Raw genomic sequence first — 15,317 nt, forward strand, 5'->3', positions numbered from 1 at the left:
AGGAATGATGTGTGCGGAGGTCAAGATTCCAGCTTTCACAAAAGGCTACTGTCAACTTGATGCAAGGGACGTTGAACAAACGAGAGCAATTGCCCACCTGAGAATTCATGTTGAGCGAGTAATAGGTAGTTTGCGCAACAAGTTCAAAATGTTACACACAGTCTGATTACTCTTATCATGTGAGGCTGAAGACACAACACTTCTTGATAAGATCGTTAAGGTTTGCTGTGTTTTTGTTAATATGTGCCCCAGTGTTGTTGTCAAACCAGGGCCAAATGACACTTGCTCCTGTTGAGTATTCTTAAAGCTGTTCTTTTGGATGTACTGTACATTGTAAATAGTTGTACTTTGTGTGAAGTTGTTTTAATAAAACAAAAAAGAATAGTATATTTGTTTGTTTTTCTTTATTATAGATCTATTCACATGTACACAGCAATCACATAAAAATGAAATGCAAACTATTTACATCGCACCACACAGCTGTCATCAATCTTTAACCACAACATGAAACATTACAGGCTATTTAGAGCAGCACGTTGTTTCGAGAAGTATTTCCCAACAAGTTCAGGAAGGCACATTTTACGAAAGAAGTCTTGTGCTTTCTTTAAGCGCGGTTTCCAGAAATCCACAGCAGGGAAGACGCGAGTCACAGCAAGGTCTCTCTGTGTCCACACAACGAGGCCACAGTGGCTGGCGCCCGTAACAAAGACTCAGCGTCTCTGTTGTGTAAACACGCCAGTGATTGGGGTAATGTGGGTGACTGTGTAGTGTAGTTGGTGTAATAGTTTTCGACTCCACACAGTCACTGCTTTGCTGTGCTTCTGCAGCGTATCCAGTAATGGTGACAAATCCTCCAGCGTTGCAATAGGAAGCTGCTCTTAAGCGCAGAAAGAATTGTTTCCAGGGATTTCTATTTGTATCCAGCTTGGCGTGCAGGATCCTTTGTGTAATCTATGCTTACATATGTATTTTACACACAGACAATGTGAAAAATACAACACATTGCTATGGATTGATGCTGAAAGTGCTAATTGCACTAAAAAATTTAGCTGAAAAAAATAACACCAACTAAATAGATAAGCATGTCTGTTAACAAAAACCCCCAAACGCTTTACCCAACTGGGGTTTTTCAACTACCTCACTGACAGAATGAGCCCAGGTATTGCCAGTGCCACTGATGGAAATGAGCCACAGCAGCTCTTCAGCACCTACAAATGAGACCTGCCCACACCAACAAGCAAGAAGGGAGACCAGGTGGCGAGCATCGCCACACTTTCCAATCCAATAAACTACCATTGCAGTTAGTAGTAAGTGGTTGATTAGTGCAGCAACAACAAAAACACACTGAATGTCATTTTAAAATACACAAAATGTTTTATTTTACATTCTATCGAAGTTCCTGCTGGAAAGTGCTGTACTGTACAAGATGCTTCCCTCACCGCAAACTCAGGTTTACTGCTGGATAAATTTTATTTCCACATTAGTCAACTCAACAACCAAGACAGAGCACAATAGAGACAATAAGGGGGTGGCTGTAGCTCAGGCGGTAGAGCAGGTCATCTGCTGATCGGAAGATTGGTGGTTCGATTCCTGGCTTCCCCCAGTCTGCATGCCAAATATCCTTGGGCAAGATATTAACCCCAAATTGCTCTCCGATGCATCCATCGGAGTATGAATGTGTGTGAATGTTACTTAGAAAGCACCTAGAACAATGTGCTTGTGCGAATGGGTGTGAATGGGTGAATGCACAAGTTGTGTAAAGCGCTTTGAGTGCTCAGAAGAGTAGAAAAGCGCTATATAAGAACCAGTCCATTTACCAATATGTGCACTGGTCTAATGATGTTTATGGCTCCCAAAGTATCGAGTATTGAGGTCTATTGCACTGTTGACTATTTACAAAAGTATTGCACAAAAGGTATTGCACAGTGAGGTGAAGAGGCACTACAGCTTAGTTGTTCCCCCCTCCTTTGTCCTCCTGTTTCCCCTCCCTCTCCCCTCCAGAGAGGAGTTAAACAGTCTGATGGCGTGTGGGACAAAGGAGTTTTTAAGTCTGTTAGTTCTTGTCTTGGGGAGAAGCAACCTGTCACTGAACAGACTCTTCTGGTTGTTAATGGCCGTGTGCAGAGGATGCCTGGCATTGTCCATAATGTCCATCAGTTTCTTTAGTGTCCTTTTCTCTGCCACTGTCACCAGGGTGTCCAGCTTCATGCCGACCACAGAGCTAGCCTTCCTGATCAGTTTTTCCAGCCTGGATGAGTCCTTCTTTGCTGTGCTGCTCCCCCAGCACACCACAGCATAGCACTTTAAGAATCTAAAAGATAACAAAATCTGATAGGTAAAAATAACATTTTGAACCAACTAGGTGGTTCCCAAAAATCTGGCGTGCTGTGAGTCCTTAAAAAAATTGAGGAAACCGGAAAAGTAGCAGGACTAAATAACTCTGTACAGCAGATGAACTGTATCTGGAAATCATGTCCTTAAGATGTAGAAAAATATAAAGAAAAGCAAAGACTTGAAGTACCTGAGAGATGCACTGGCCCTTTAATGGATCCATCTGCTGTTTGCTGAAGCCTCATCAGAAACGGTCTCAGTGGAAGGCTGTCAGGAAGCCATTTTTAGTGAAGAGAAACAGGGAGAAAAGGCTGAGGTATGGTAAATTACACGAGAACTGGACTATATCAGTGGCAACAGGTCTTACAGCATTATGAATTCATATTTGACATTTTTGGTTCAAATAATTGTTGATATGACTCCAACAGAGGGTGTTTACATCCATCTGTAAAACACGATGAAGGCTCTGCCAGTGGTGTTGGGAATCTTGAGAAAGCTGATGGAAATATGAACCAGATATTAAGATTTTCATTAATCATGCAGTCCCAGCTGAAAAGCATCTAGTTGGAAAAGGCATATTTTTATTCATTACGACAATGATCCCAAACACACGGTGAATACAATAAACGTATACCTAGATCAGTCATGGATTGGCCTCCCCAGAGCCCAGACCTCAACATTTATTAAAGCAGTGTGTTCCGGAAAGAGAGAGTCCAGGCTATGTTCGATAGTAAAGGTGGCCATACCAAATATTGACTTTCAAGTACATTTTTGCCTTATGTACTGTATTTCCATTTATGTTTGCACGTTTCAGTGAATTGCTCTGCCTATTTCCCATTTTCCCAGCAGAATATAATGAAATGAGGATGCCTCAAGACTTTTGCAATATTGTATCAGAAGGAGAAAAAAGGTGACAAATGTCCCAGTTCTTCGTGGTTAATCTTGTTAATGTTGCCTTCTGTTTTCTAATGGTTTCCTGCCAAAAACCCTAAAAAAGTGTTCTCCAACCTCGTGAATTGAAAACACTGGATTTGTTATAGAATAACTTCTAATTAGCTATTATTTCACAGAGGAAATAAGATAATCGATAAAAGAAAAAAAGACGTGAAAAGGAGACAATAAAAGAAGCCCCTTCCTTTCCCACATGTGCTAAACTTAGAGCCAAAGCCTCACCCTGCCGCTTTCCGCTTCATTAGAGCTGTTTAAACAAAACAAGTTTAAAATAGGGTTTCTATCTGAAACAGCACATGCAGTTAAAAGGCCAATGTGGAAAATAAATCCTTGTGATTATAGTTGAACAGGAAGCAGCACTTGCTCTGCCTTTCAGCCCCATTGAACAAGACGTCAGCAGCTCTATGGAGGTAGTTTAGTCTTTTTTACAAATTCAAAATTAAATATGCGAGCACTCAAAAATTAAGGTTCACTGAGAAATGTCCTCATTTTTTAAAAAGAAAGGCATATTCCTTGTTATTTAATACAACATTCAATTGATCAGAAATGTTAGAAATCATGGTAAATGGGCTCATCAATACAAAATCATGATTGTCTTTTTAATTGTATAACTTTGTAGACTACTTTTCCCAAACCATCACTCTAGTGCTCCACTGGCACCTCGTATTACTTAATGCAAGTAGTTTACAGGTGTTGTGTCGTGTCTTTCTACAGATGTAGAAAGGTCAGCTACTCAAGAGACCTTCCCCAAATCTCCCTCATCTTCATCTTCGTCAACGAGGCTCTGTCGGTGATCCTGCGCTCAGTCCACTCAGCTGTCAATCACACACTTGCTCAAGGAGGTCATCCTGGTGGACGACAACAGCGATGACGGTCAGTATAGATTAAATATTTTCTTCAGCTAATACCAAATAAGAAGAGTGGCTTTTTCGCCCTCTGATTAGAAGATGGTTTATAGTGAGTGAAACACAGAATTTCCATCTAAAATCCACTGAGTCATCAGCAGGATTTCTACTGAAAGCAACAAAATACACATCAAATTGTCATTCAGCATCCCAGAAATAATTATCTTATACAATAAGTGTCATGTAACCTGAATATAATTATATAATTAAGTTTTATATTATTATAAAACTGAAACTAGTGAATAACCTTTGCACTGTCCTCTTCCTGCTGTGACAAAACAAATTTCCCACGTGTGGGACTAATAAAGGTTATCTTATCTTATCTTATCTTATCTTATCTTAAAAAGGTGGCGCGGTCGTTGATGCTCAGGAAGCAGTAGACCCCCGTTGGTGTTGTTTAGAGTGAGTTGGAGCTTAAAACAGCACCGCAGGGAGCTGAGTGAGAACTTTTATGTCATCTCTCTATTTGCATGTGTGCTTCTGTATTTCTTTATTTATCAACTGTGTTGTTGTGGTGATGAATTTGTATGTTTTTTATGTTTGTTTTCAGCTTTTGATAGTGTAGCAGTGACAATAGTTGGCATACATTAGTGGTTATTTAGGATAGGATGAGCTAATAAGCCATCATGTCTTTGTATTTTGCTAGGAAAATGGGAAATAGATGCAGCAGTTTACTGAAACTTGCAAACATAAGATGCCAGATGCATCTCTCAGGTTGTGTGTCAGTTTTGTGTTATTTCTTAAGGACACAACTTTCAAATTCTGTTCGTCTGCTGTAGATGTTTTTATTTAAGCTGCCAGTTCTTTTGTCCTCTACTTGTTTAGTTTCTTGACATATGTCAAGTTTTTGGCTAATAGCTCTTTGGTAATCACCTTGCTGGTGTGTTATCGTTGTCATTTTTTGTGCAGGAAACAAATTGTGTATTTGTGACAAGCTGCTGGTAATGTGCCAGTAACGAATTTGTCCCTTGAGTTAGGTGCCTTTATTATGTGTGAATGATTCATAGGAACAAACAAATAAAGGACTGCACTGAAAATTATGATAAAATGATGTCCAAAGAAAAATTTGAAGGACCTTCAGAAAGCCTGAAGAACGTGAAATAAATTACAGAATTAAAAGACAGTTCGGTTCCTTGGAAGCAAAATGTAAAGACAAAATGTTCACACATGGCTCTATGCAACTAAATAAGAGCTTTAGGATTGTCTGAAAGTATTTGTTTGGGTTTTTGCTCGTAATTATCTGCTCCACTCTATGTTCACCTGTTCCTTATTACCCGGCTGCTCTAAAGTGATTTCTGCCAATCTTTGTCAGCTCATCTGTGAGCTTGTTTCACTCATGCGCTCTGCAACAGTCCCTCATGTTATTCTCTGCTTCACAGGTTTTTTACTCATTTTCCACCCCTTGGGCTTTGTTCTCCCAATATCAGCTTTATTTAAATAAGCTTTCTTTATGGTGGTTTTGCTGATTTTCTGTATTCATTTGGAAAAGCTTACAAACCTAACACAAATAATTGGGGTATAACCCTCAATCTCATTGGGCCTGTTTGAGTGCACATATGTCAATGAACTTAAAAAGGGCTAGTATGTGCACTTTGCTAAAGAAATGCTTTGATTATATATATATACAGTGAGTATATTTTCATAGGTACAGTGGGGCAAAAAAGTATTTAGTCAACCACCGATTGTGCAAGTTCCCCCACCTAAAATGATGACAGAGGTCAGTAATTTGCACCAGAGGTACACTTCAACTGTGAGAGACAGAATGTGAAAAAAAAATCCATGAATTCACATGGTTGGATTTGTAAAGAATTTATTCGTAAATCAGGGTGGAAAATAAGTATTTGCTTGGTGTGCAAAAATCAACTGTGGGAGCAATCATCAGAAAATGGAAGACATACAAGACCACTGATAATCTCCCTCGATCTGGGGCTCCACGCAAGATCTCATCCCGTGGGGTCAAAATGATCATGAGAACGGTGAGCAAAGATCCCAGAACCACACGGGGGGACCTGGTGAATGACCTGCAGAGAGCTGGGACCAAAGTAACAAAGGTCACCATCAGTAACACACTACAACGGCAGGGAATCAAATCCCGCAGTGCCAGACGTGTTCCGCTGCTGAAGCCAGTGCATGTCCAGGCCCGTCTGAAGTTTGCCAGAGAGCACATGGATGATACAGCAGAGGATTGGGAGAATGTCATGTGGTCAGATGAAACCAAAGTAGAACTTTTTGGTATAAACTCAACTCGTTGTGTTTGGAGGAAGAAGAATACTGAGTTGCATCCCAAGAACACCATACCTACTGTGAAGCATGGGGGTGGAAACATCATGCTATGGGGCTGTTTTTCTGCCAAGGGGACAGGACGACTGATCCGTGTTAAGGACGGAATGAATGGGGCCATGTATCGTGAGATTTTGAGCCAAAACCTCCTTCCATCAGTGAGAACTTTGAAGATGAAACGAGGCTGGGTCTTCCAACATGACAATGATCCAAAACACACCACCCGGGCAACAAAGGAGTGGCTCCGTAAGAAGCATTTGAAAGTCCTGGAGTGGCCTAGCCAGTCTCCAGACCTCAACCCCATAGAAAATCTGTGGCGGGAGTTGAAAGTCCGTGTTGCTCGGCGACAGCCCCAAAACATCACTGCTCTCGAGAAGATCTGCATGGAGGAATGGGCCAAAATACCAGCTACTGTGTGTGCAAACCTGGTAAAGACCTATAGTAAACGTTTGACCTCTGTTATTGCCAACAAAGGTTATGTTACAAAGTATTGAGTTGTATTTTTGTTATTGACCAAATACTTATTATGTAGTGTGAAGCGCTTTGGGGTCCTTAGGGACTAGAAAAGCGCTATACAAATGCAGGCCATTTACCATTTAGTGCTTAGTGGGTTGCCCTTTGTGTTCTTATCATGTTGTTTCACACAACCAATACTAAGGCTTGATGTGAGGTTTATAAAGGAGTGCAGGCTGCCAGTGAGAGAAGTGAGACAAAAGAGTTGTCATACTGGGAATGGTTGCTTAAGCTCACTCTGCTGTCCTTTCATATTTATCGACATGAATTCCAATTATTGTGATTGCATGAAAATAATTATGCAAGCTAGGCATAATGTGTCAGGCTTTGATTGTTGCTGCCAGAGGGGACTCTGGAACAGCATTTTTCTTTTTTTCCTCCTTTCTTCAGTAAAGAGGGCTGCAATGGATCTGATGTTAGAGAAGCTAAGAAAAAAATACAAGCACTTTCTTTAGCATGTAGGGATTCTTCTTAAACTCGCCAACTTAGCTGCAATGGTGATATATTCTTTTCAGGCTTTATTAGTCCTGACATCAGATCAAATACTGGAAAACTCCAGCTGGCAGACTGTTCAAGGATAGATGTGCAGATTATAAGCTAAACTGCAGATTCAAAGATCAACTAAAGATCAGTCTTTATAAGCATTTCTGACTTGTTTTGTTTGATGTGTTATCTTCATTTTCTGAACTGTAGAGCAACTGAAAGGTCCACTGGAGGAGTATGTGAACAAACGCTATCCCGGCCTGGTGAAGATTGTAAGGAACCAAAAGAGAGAGGGATTGATCAGGGCCAGGATCGAGGGTTGGAAGGTAGCCACTGCTGAGGTGACAGGATTTTTTGATGCCCATGTGGAGTTCACCCCATCATGGTGAGTGGGTCCTATCATCTAGCGGGAAGCACGGTGTTATTAACAGTCAGGAGTGAATTTTTGGTATTTGGAAAAAGGCTTATTTTAGTGTAAATTAAAGTGAAACACAGCATTCAAAAACAAAAATGACATGTACTCAAAATTAAATCTGGAAAAAAACATATCTTTGCCAAATGTATGAACATTGGAATAACTTATAGAGAGATACTCCCATACGGTTTATGACAAAATTTAATCCAAAGTGATTGATGGCCCTAATCATGACCTTTTGACCTCCCCCCTCCCCCCCGGAAGCGAGTAATGACCGTGACGAATTGCATCCGGAGAAGGGGGGGGGGGCGGGAACCCCCCGACATCCGGAGAAGGGGGGGCGAACCCCGGAAGCGCGCCATCTGTCGCTAAGCGTGTCGAATTGCATCCTGAGAAGGGAGGGGGGGTAAACCTCCGGAAGCGCGCCATCTGTTGTTGGGAAAAAAAAAGAAAAAAGTTTTTAGAGGGAGGAGAATAAAAGCAGAGAGGAGGAGTTCACAATTTCTAAGCCTCAGACACACAAGATGGATTTCATTCTGCAGCCCAGCAGCTCTCCTGTGTCCGATGAGATCTGCTCTCCCAAAGAAGAAGGCTTTGAATATGCCATATTCAATTACAGCATATTTACTAAGGAAGGCCTCGATCCGGACCTTATGACACTTCCGGAAATACTCCGGAATTGTCTAGTCATTTTCAGACCTGATGCGTCATGTTCCATATACATGAGGGGAGGGGTTTGGTTCCTGAAGCACAGCGGTGATGCAGCAGCTGATTTTGTGCTGTATAGAGAGACAGAGCGGCAGCTAGTTTTCCGCAAACTCATAGTCTGAATTCTGTTTCAATATTATGACGATTTTCTCTGTATTTCTTAATGGGAATAAAGAGTGACTTCCTGTAGAGATTTCAATAGTATTTTATTTTCCTATAATACAGACGCAGTAAAAAAAACCTTTAAGATGATCTGCCTAGCAACAAATTGCATTTTTAGGCTACACCATAGCTTGTGATGAAAAGAAGAACTTTCTATCCGCTTGTAACCTACAGGCTGCCTACCCCGTATGTGTAAAAATGAATAAATATCCCTTAGTGAATACTTTTCTTTGAATACTACTTTTCCTTTTGAGAATCCCTTTTACAAGGGACTGAAAAAACAAACCATAATTGCCGTGACAGGCGATCTTGTTTCACACACACACACACACACACACACACACACACACACACACACACACACACACACACACACACACACACACACACACACACACACACCGCGGGTCAAGGAGGAGTGAGATATCAGATATCAGTTTTTTCTCAATGCTTATAACCTATAACGCGCCCCCCAAAACAATATTATTATTATTAAAACATCTATAAGGTAGGTTTTGCGCAGCCTGCTCCTTGTCAGACCAAAGTTTTTTTCTTCATTACTTTTAGCTACTTTTACACTGGGTTTTCTCAATAGACAGAAAATGAAAATGAGGAGTCAACAGCCGATATTATCATTGCTTGTAACCCGGTAAATAATTTCGTACATCTCCCCATAAAATAAGCCTTAGTGGAAAAAAGCTCATATTCGAATAAGTTTATTCCCCTCTGTGGGAAAGAGTTTTTTTCTCAGAGTCAACCATGAGGCGAGTTTTGTCAACAGCAATTGTCCATTTGGTAAAACAAATATCCGCCTCTAAGTCGTATTTTACCGTTGCAGAATGTGGAAAACAGACAGCCCTCACAGGAGGCACCCAGGGGCCCACCTCACACACCATAGTTAAAATATTTAAATTTCAACTAAATTTGTAGTAATGATCGGATTTCCTCACTTATCTACACCACACTCCTTGATTTCTTATCGTTTCTTATCGTTCCTCTGTCCCTTAATAGAAACTATCCTCCCTTTCAGTTGTCTTTTGCACTTCCATATCGCAAAGCAGTTACTGTAGGTTATTTTCTGCTTATGCATTAATGTAATTAATTAACTTATTTATCCTTAAGTACGGTAATGACTTGAGTTCTAATGCTTTTTGTCTCTTGAGTTAGCCGTCAATGTGGGATTTTTTTACCCTTTTGTTCAGTTAAAGCTGCCTTTCATTCTTCAACGCAGCTTAAACTCTAATAGGTAAGCTTTCTTGTAATTTCTTAGTTCTGCAGGCTTCTTGAAAGACATCCGAGACTCTTCTTTGGATGCTGGATGCCTTTTGTTTTGTTTTCTGTCAAGATGATCCCACACTGCTTCGATTATCTTGAGGTTCGAACCCTGGAGAGATCAATCCATGACTGATGCGTTGTTTCATCCAGGCATACTTTGACTACAATGGCAGTATGTTTGCGATCATTGTCGTACTGAAAGTTGCTGCCAATCAGACATTACTTGGTATTACATGGTCGATCAAAATCTGGTGGAACTTTTCTACATTCATAATTTGATTAATTTGGATAAGAGCTCCAACAACACTGGCTGAAATCCAGCCTCAAAGCACGGTAGAGTATCCACGCTGTGTTAAAGACGGCTATAGACATTCACTGTTGTATCTCTCTTCGGACCTCTTCCATGCATATTTCAAATTTGGATTCATTACTCCATAAGACATATTACAGCTGATTTCTTTTTCCAGTCAATTTCTTGTGTAATTTGGCACACCTCAGCCTTATTTTTCTCTGTTCTCCTTCCTTAAGAATGGCTTATTAACAGCCACCCTTCCAACTCAGATAACTTTTGATGAAATGTTTACAGCACTTGAGTTACTCGCCACGGCCATCCTAAATGCTAAGAACACTAAACTTTAATTCTAAATTACGTTAACCAGAAAAAACAAGCCAAAGTCGAGATGTTGCTGAGCTGACCTGTGCTATGCTATGCCTTCTAAAGCACGTATAATGTAAACAGAACTGGTCTTTGCACAGAAGCCTGTGGAGCTTCATAATTAACCTCAGTGTGTGAAGAGCACTCTCCATTTAATAATAGCTGTAATAAAATGTTATGGCCGACGGTGTTAAACGCTGCACTTGGGTCTAGCAGGGAAGATTTCAACTTTTCAATACGAATGAAGGCTGAAAACTGATTAGATTAATGTCTGATGATCTTTTCTGTGCTTCTTCAAGTTTGTAACACCAAACATATTAAAGGATGATGTAAGGCTCACAGGAAGAGTTTAATTAGACACACATTTACTATTTTCTTTATACTCTTTCTTTCTTGACATGTTTAATATGATTACTATCAGAGGAGAAAATGACCCTTGTGTAGTTTAAAAAAGTTTTATTTAATCAAACTGTAATGTTGTTGAACTCTGACGGACGTGTCTTTTAATCTTGTCAACAAATCCTTAATCATCTAAATCTGCCATTTATCATCTAGTAAAATGTTCCCTCTGCTTCTGCTGCACATCTCCCCGGACACTCTCCGCTTCACCTGTCCTGTGCAGGTGGTCCAACCCCTGCCTGCCTCCTTAAACTGGGGTGTTTAAATCTCTTTACCTCTGTTGTGAACTTCACACAAAGTTTGTGGTAACAAAATCAAACTGACGAGGATCTCGTTTGAAAAACACACACTCACGAGACAAAATAAAAACAGACTGCTCAAAGCAAAAGCAGAGCCCTCACAGCTGGTAGTACAAAACACAGCGACAACATGCGTATTAGATACCCTCAGTGCCAGAAGCATAAATATGAAAAAATGTGATCACCAAGAGTATCCTAACAACGGCGTTGAGGTGGGTGTTACAGTAAAAAAAAAAAGTAGCCAAATTTTCATCTGAAAATGTTGAATTTTAGTAAAAACAATGCTCTGTAGTTTGATACTGTCGTTACAGACTAAGCAGATGTTTAAAGCCTTCGGACGCTCATTTGAAACGCACTCATTCTCCTTATCAGCTGGAAACATTAAAGCCGTAAAATGACTTTTTCAAACGGATAAAAACTATTGAACAACAGCAATGTTGAGCCTGTTCCAAAATTTGGATGTACATGTGTTGAAGGTGTGGGTCTTGTTGAATTATTAAACATACATTCTTTAATTTTTCGAGCCACAAAAACAACAACTTTTAATTTTCTTCTGCTTGAGTATCGGCCTCGGGTAGCTCTACTTATCATTGCTCAGTCAGTTGTCTGTTTGTGCTACTTTTTTAAGGAGCAGCGTATTATTGGTAAGGGTGACTTTATGTGTTTAGCTACTTAAGTGGAAGTACTGTGGATAGTTTTACCTTACATACATAGATCTACCAATACAGCTTCTGAGGTAACTGTTTACAAAATGTTATAATCTATTCAAAGGTTCTTTGCAATTTTACATTGATAAACATTATCCTTAACACATTTGGCCCACATAAAGTACTATGGCCATCACACTGTCATTTAGAATTGTTTAAATAACTCCTGTCTTAAGTCCTTCCATCAAAAAAAAAAAAAAAAAAAAAAAAAAAACATGGTTCACTTTTACATCACAAAATGTTAGAAATATAAGTCGTTCATAACAAACTGAAAGGTTGGGAGTTTAAAAATCCAAACCGATGGAAGAATCAGAATCAGAATACTTTATTGATCCCTGGGGGAAATTATTTTTTGTTACAGTGCTCCATTATAAACCAACATTAAGACAAGACAGACAATACACTAACTAAGAATAGTACAATATATACATATATATACATACATACATACATACATACATAAGTCACTCATAAATAAATAGCTGGAAAAGAAACATGTGTAGCTGTAGCAGCAAACAGTGTGTTAAGTGGATGCGTTGTACAGGGAGATGGCCACAGGCAGGAAAGATTTCCTGTGTCGTTCAGTGGTGCTTTTCGGTAATCTCAGTCTCTCACTGAACGTGCTCCTGTGACTGACCAGCATGTCATGGAGTGGGTGGGAGGTGTTATCCAACATTGTCTTTATCTTGGACAGCATCCGCCTCTCCGACACCACCTTGAGGGTGTCCAGCTCCATCCCCACAACATTGCTGGCCTTACGGATCAGTTTATCGAGTCTGTTGGCATCTGCGACCCTCAGCCTGCTCCCCCAGCATGCAACAGCATAGAGGATCGCACTGGCCACAACAGACTCATAGAAAACTCATAGAAAATAGGAAGCAGAAGTAGAAGACTATAACGTCTCAGAGCACACGGTGTCTATTATTGTGTAGACATGTATAAATAAGAGCTTAATAAAGATGCTTAATTTCTTAAGAAATAAACAGGTGGAGTGATCTTTATCAAAAGTGGATGTTGCATCTGTGGCTAAACCACTGTACCCAAAAAAACTTTAAAAATCTACTGTGTGTGAGGCTGTGTAAGTAAAGCTTGCCCTTCACACCCGCGTGTAATAAACCATTTGTTGGGGGGTTGTGGATTTGGCACCTCAGCATTGTGAAAGTGGGGAAACATGTTTCTGGCTGTGCATAAGATTTCTGCTTACAACTTAGAATCTCAGTTCTAAATGAAATTCAGATGTTTTTTTTAAGTATGGCTAATGTATTATTTGACTTCTAAGACACACACACACACACACACACACACACACACACACACACACACAAGAACAACACAGAGAAGAAGAAGAGGGGGTCGTTTTACTACGCATCATAAAAACGCAATCATTCATAACATGGACAGTGAGAAGTAAAACTCGTCGTCTTACCACATGTTATATTCTGTAAACTTAAAATAATCCGCAGAAATTAGAGTTTAGTGTTTTAATTCATCTATTAAAAAACACGAGTCAACATTACTGAAGTGACGCTTTAACGATGCGTCTTATCATCGTGTTTATGATGATAAAACATGTTCTCTCGTTAGTAGATGTCTGCGCTGTCACTTGTCACGAAAATGTTCAGAGCCAGGGTTCCTCTTTAATTACCATTGATCGTTAATAGGGTCACAAAAGATTTGTCGCATTATCCCCATAAACAAAATGCTTTTATAGAAATCATTGTGATACAAATATTTAGATTCTTGATTCACAATGTGCACGAACTCAAAATCTTTAGAGGTTCATATTTACTGATACTGTCGTGACCTTCCTTCTGTGATTGGATTTTCACTTATTGTCGGCTTTACAGTCACATAAAATTCATTCCAATTTTTTGCCTTTGCTTCAATTAAGGTGTTTCTTTAAATCTACAGCAGCTCCCTTTTCAAAAGGTTTACTGACATAGTAAGGAAGTAGCTAGGGAACTCGGTAAGTATGAGCAACAACAGCTTAGGGACTGTTTCTACAATAAAGAGGAATTCATCATCATCTGCAGTTCATCAAAAAAAAAAAACAATTCAGCAGATCCTCAAAGTATGGATACAATCTGTTTTCAGCTGTAGAGGTACGCTTCACGTACTTATCAACATGCAGTTTAGAGGCTTGCATTAGAGTGCTTTGGTACTTGGACCTCTTTTATTTAGCACGGTTATACCGTTGTGTATTTAGCTATATAAATATGCTCAAGAGTCTATCGTATGTTTGTCATGCAATTAAAAATTCAAAAATATAATTTTTAAATCAGTAACTTTGCAAATTTAGCGCGGACCCTCACCCCTCCCTCCGGCTCCCACGGCCCCGCTGTCACCGTAAGACTCATACTCTTCCCCCCACGTATGCTGCTATTGATCGTTGTCAGTTGTCAGTAAACCTTTTGAAAAGGGAGCTGCTGTAGATTTAAAGAAACACCTTAATTGAAGCAAAGGCAAAAAATTGGAATGAATTTTATGTGACTGTAAAGCCGACAATAAGTGAAAATCCAAAAAACGCCTCCAATCCTAATGATCTCCCCCCCCCCTCTCCCTCTCTCTGTGTGTGTGTGTGTGTGTGTGTGTGTGTGTGTGTGTGTGTGTGTGTGTGTGTGTGTGTCCTCACAGAAGGAAGGTCACGACAGGAGCTTTTTTCAATCAGTTTTTACAAGAAGTGTAGCTCATACAATGGTATAAATGTATTATTTGCGATACTTTATAAATATGAACCTCTAAAGATTTTGAGTTCGTGCACATTGTGAATCAAGAATCTAAATATTTGTATCACAATGATTTCTATAAAAGCATTTTGTTTATGGGGATAATGCGACAAATCTTTTGTGACCCTATTAACGATCAATGGTAATTAAAGAGGAACCCTGGCTCTGAACATTTTCGTGACAAGTGACAGCGCAGACATCTACTAACGAGAGAACATGTTTTATCATCATAAACACGATGATAAGACGCATCGTTAAAGCGTCACTTCAGTAATGTTGACTCGTGTTTTTTAATAGATGAATTAAAACACTAAACTCTAATTTCTGCGGATTATTTTAAGTTTACAGAATATAACATGTGGTAAGACGACGAGTTTTACTTCTCACTGTCCATGTTATGAATGATTGCGTTTTTATGATGCGTAGTAAAACGACCCCCTCTTCTTCTTCTCTGTGTTGTTCTTGTGTGTGTGTGTGTGTGTGTGTGTGTGTGTGTGTGTGTGTGTGT

At 39.8% G+C, this 15,317-nt stretch overlaps 1 protein-coding gene across 1 annotated transcript in view; it reads left to right on the forward strand.

Moving 5' to 3' along the window:
- Positions 1-2,927: 2,927 nt before the first annotated feature.
- LOC146619629 (polypeptide N-acetylgalactosaminyltransferase 17-like) overlaps positions 2,928-15,317 on the forward strand; it is a 28,621-nt gene continuing 16,231 nt past the window's right edge. Inside the window, 4 exon segments of the mRNA XM_085370251.1 lie at positions 2,928-2,944; positions 3,997-4,107; positions 4,109-4,155; positions 7,674-7,848. Of these exon segments, the coding sequence (XP_085226377.1) occupies positions 2,928-2,944; positions 3,997-4,107; positions 4,109-4,155; positions 7,674-7,848 (350 nt within the window).

This window comes from Diplotaxodon limnothrissa, linkage group LG14, assembly GCF_057381915.1.
Source record: "Diplotaxodon limnothrissa isolate DT_005_m linkage group LG14, D_limnothrissa_male_GT1.1, whole genome shotgun sequence".
In the NCBI taxonomy this organism is placed as follows: Eukaryota; Metazoa; Chordata; class Actinopteri; order Cichliformes; family Cichlidae; genus Diplotaxodon; species Diplotaxodon limnothrissa.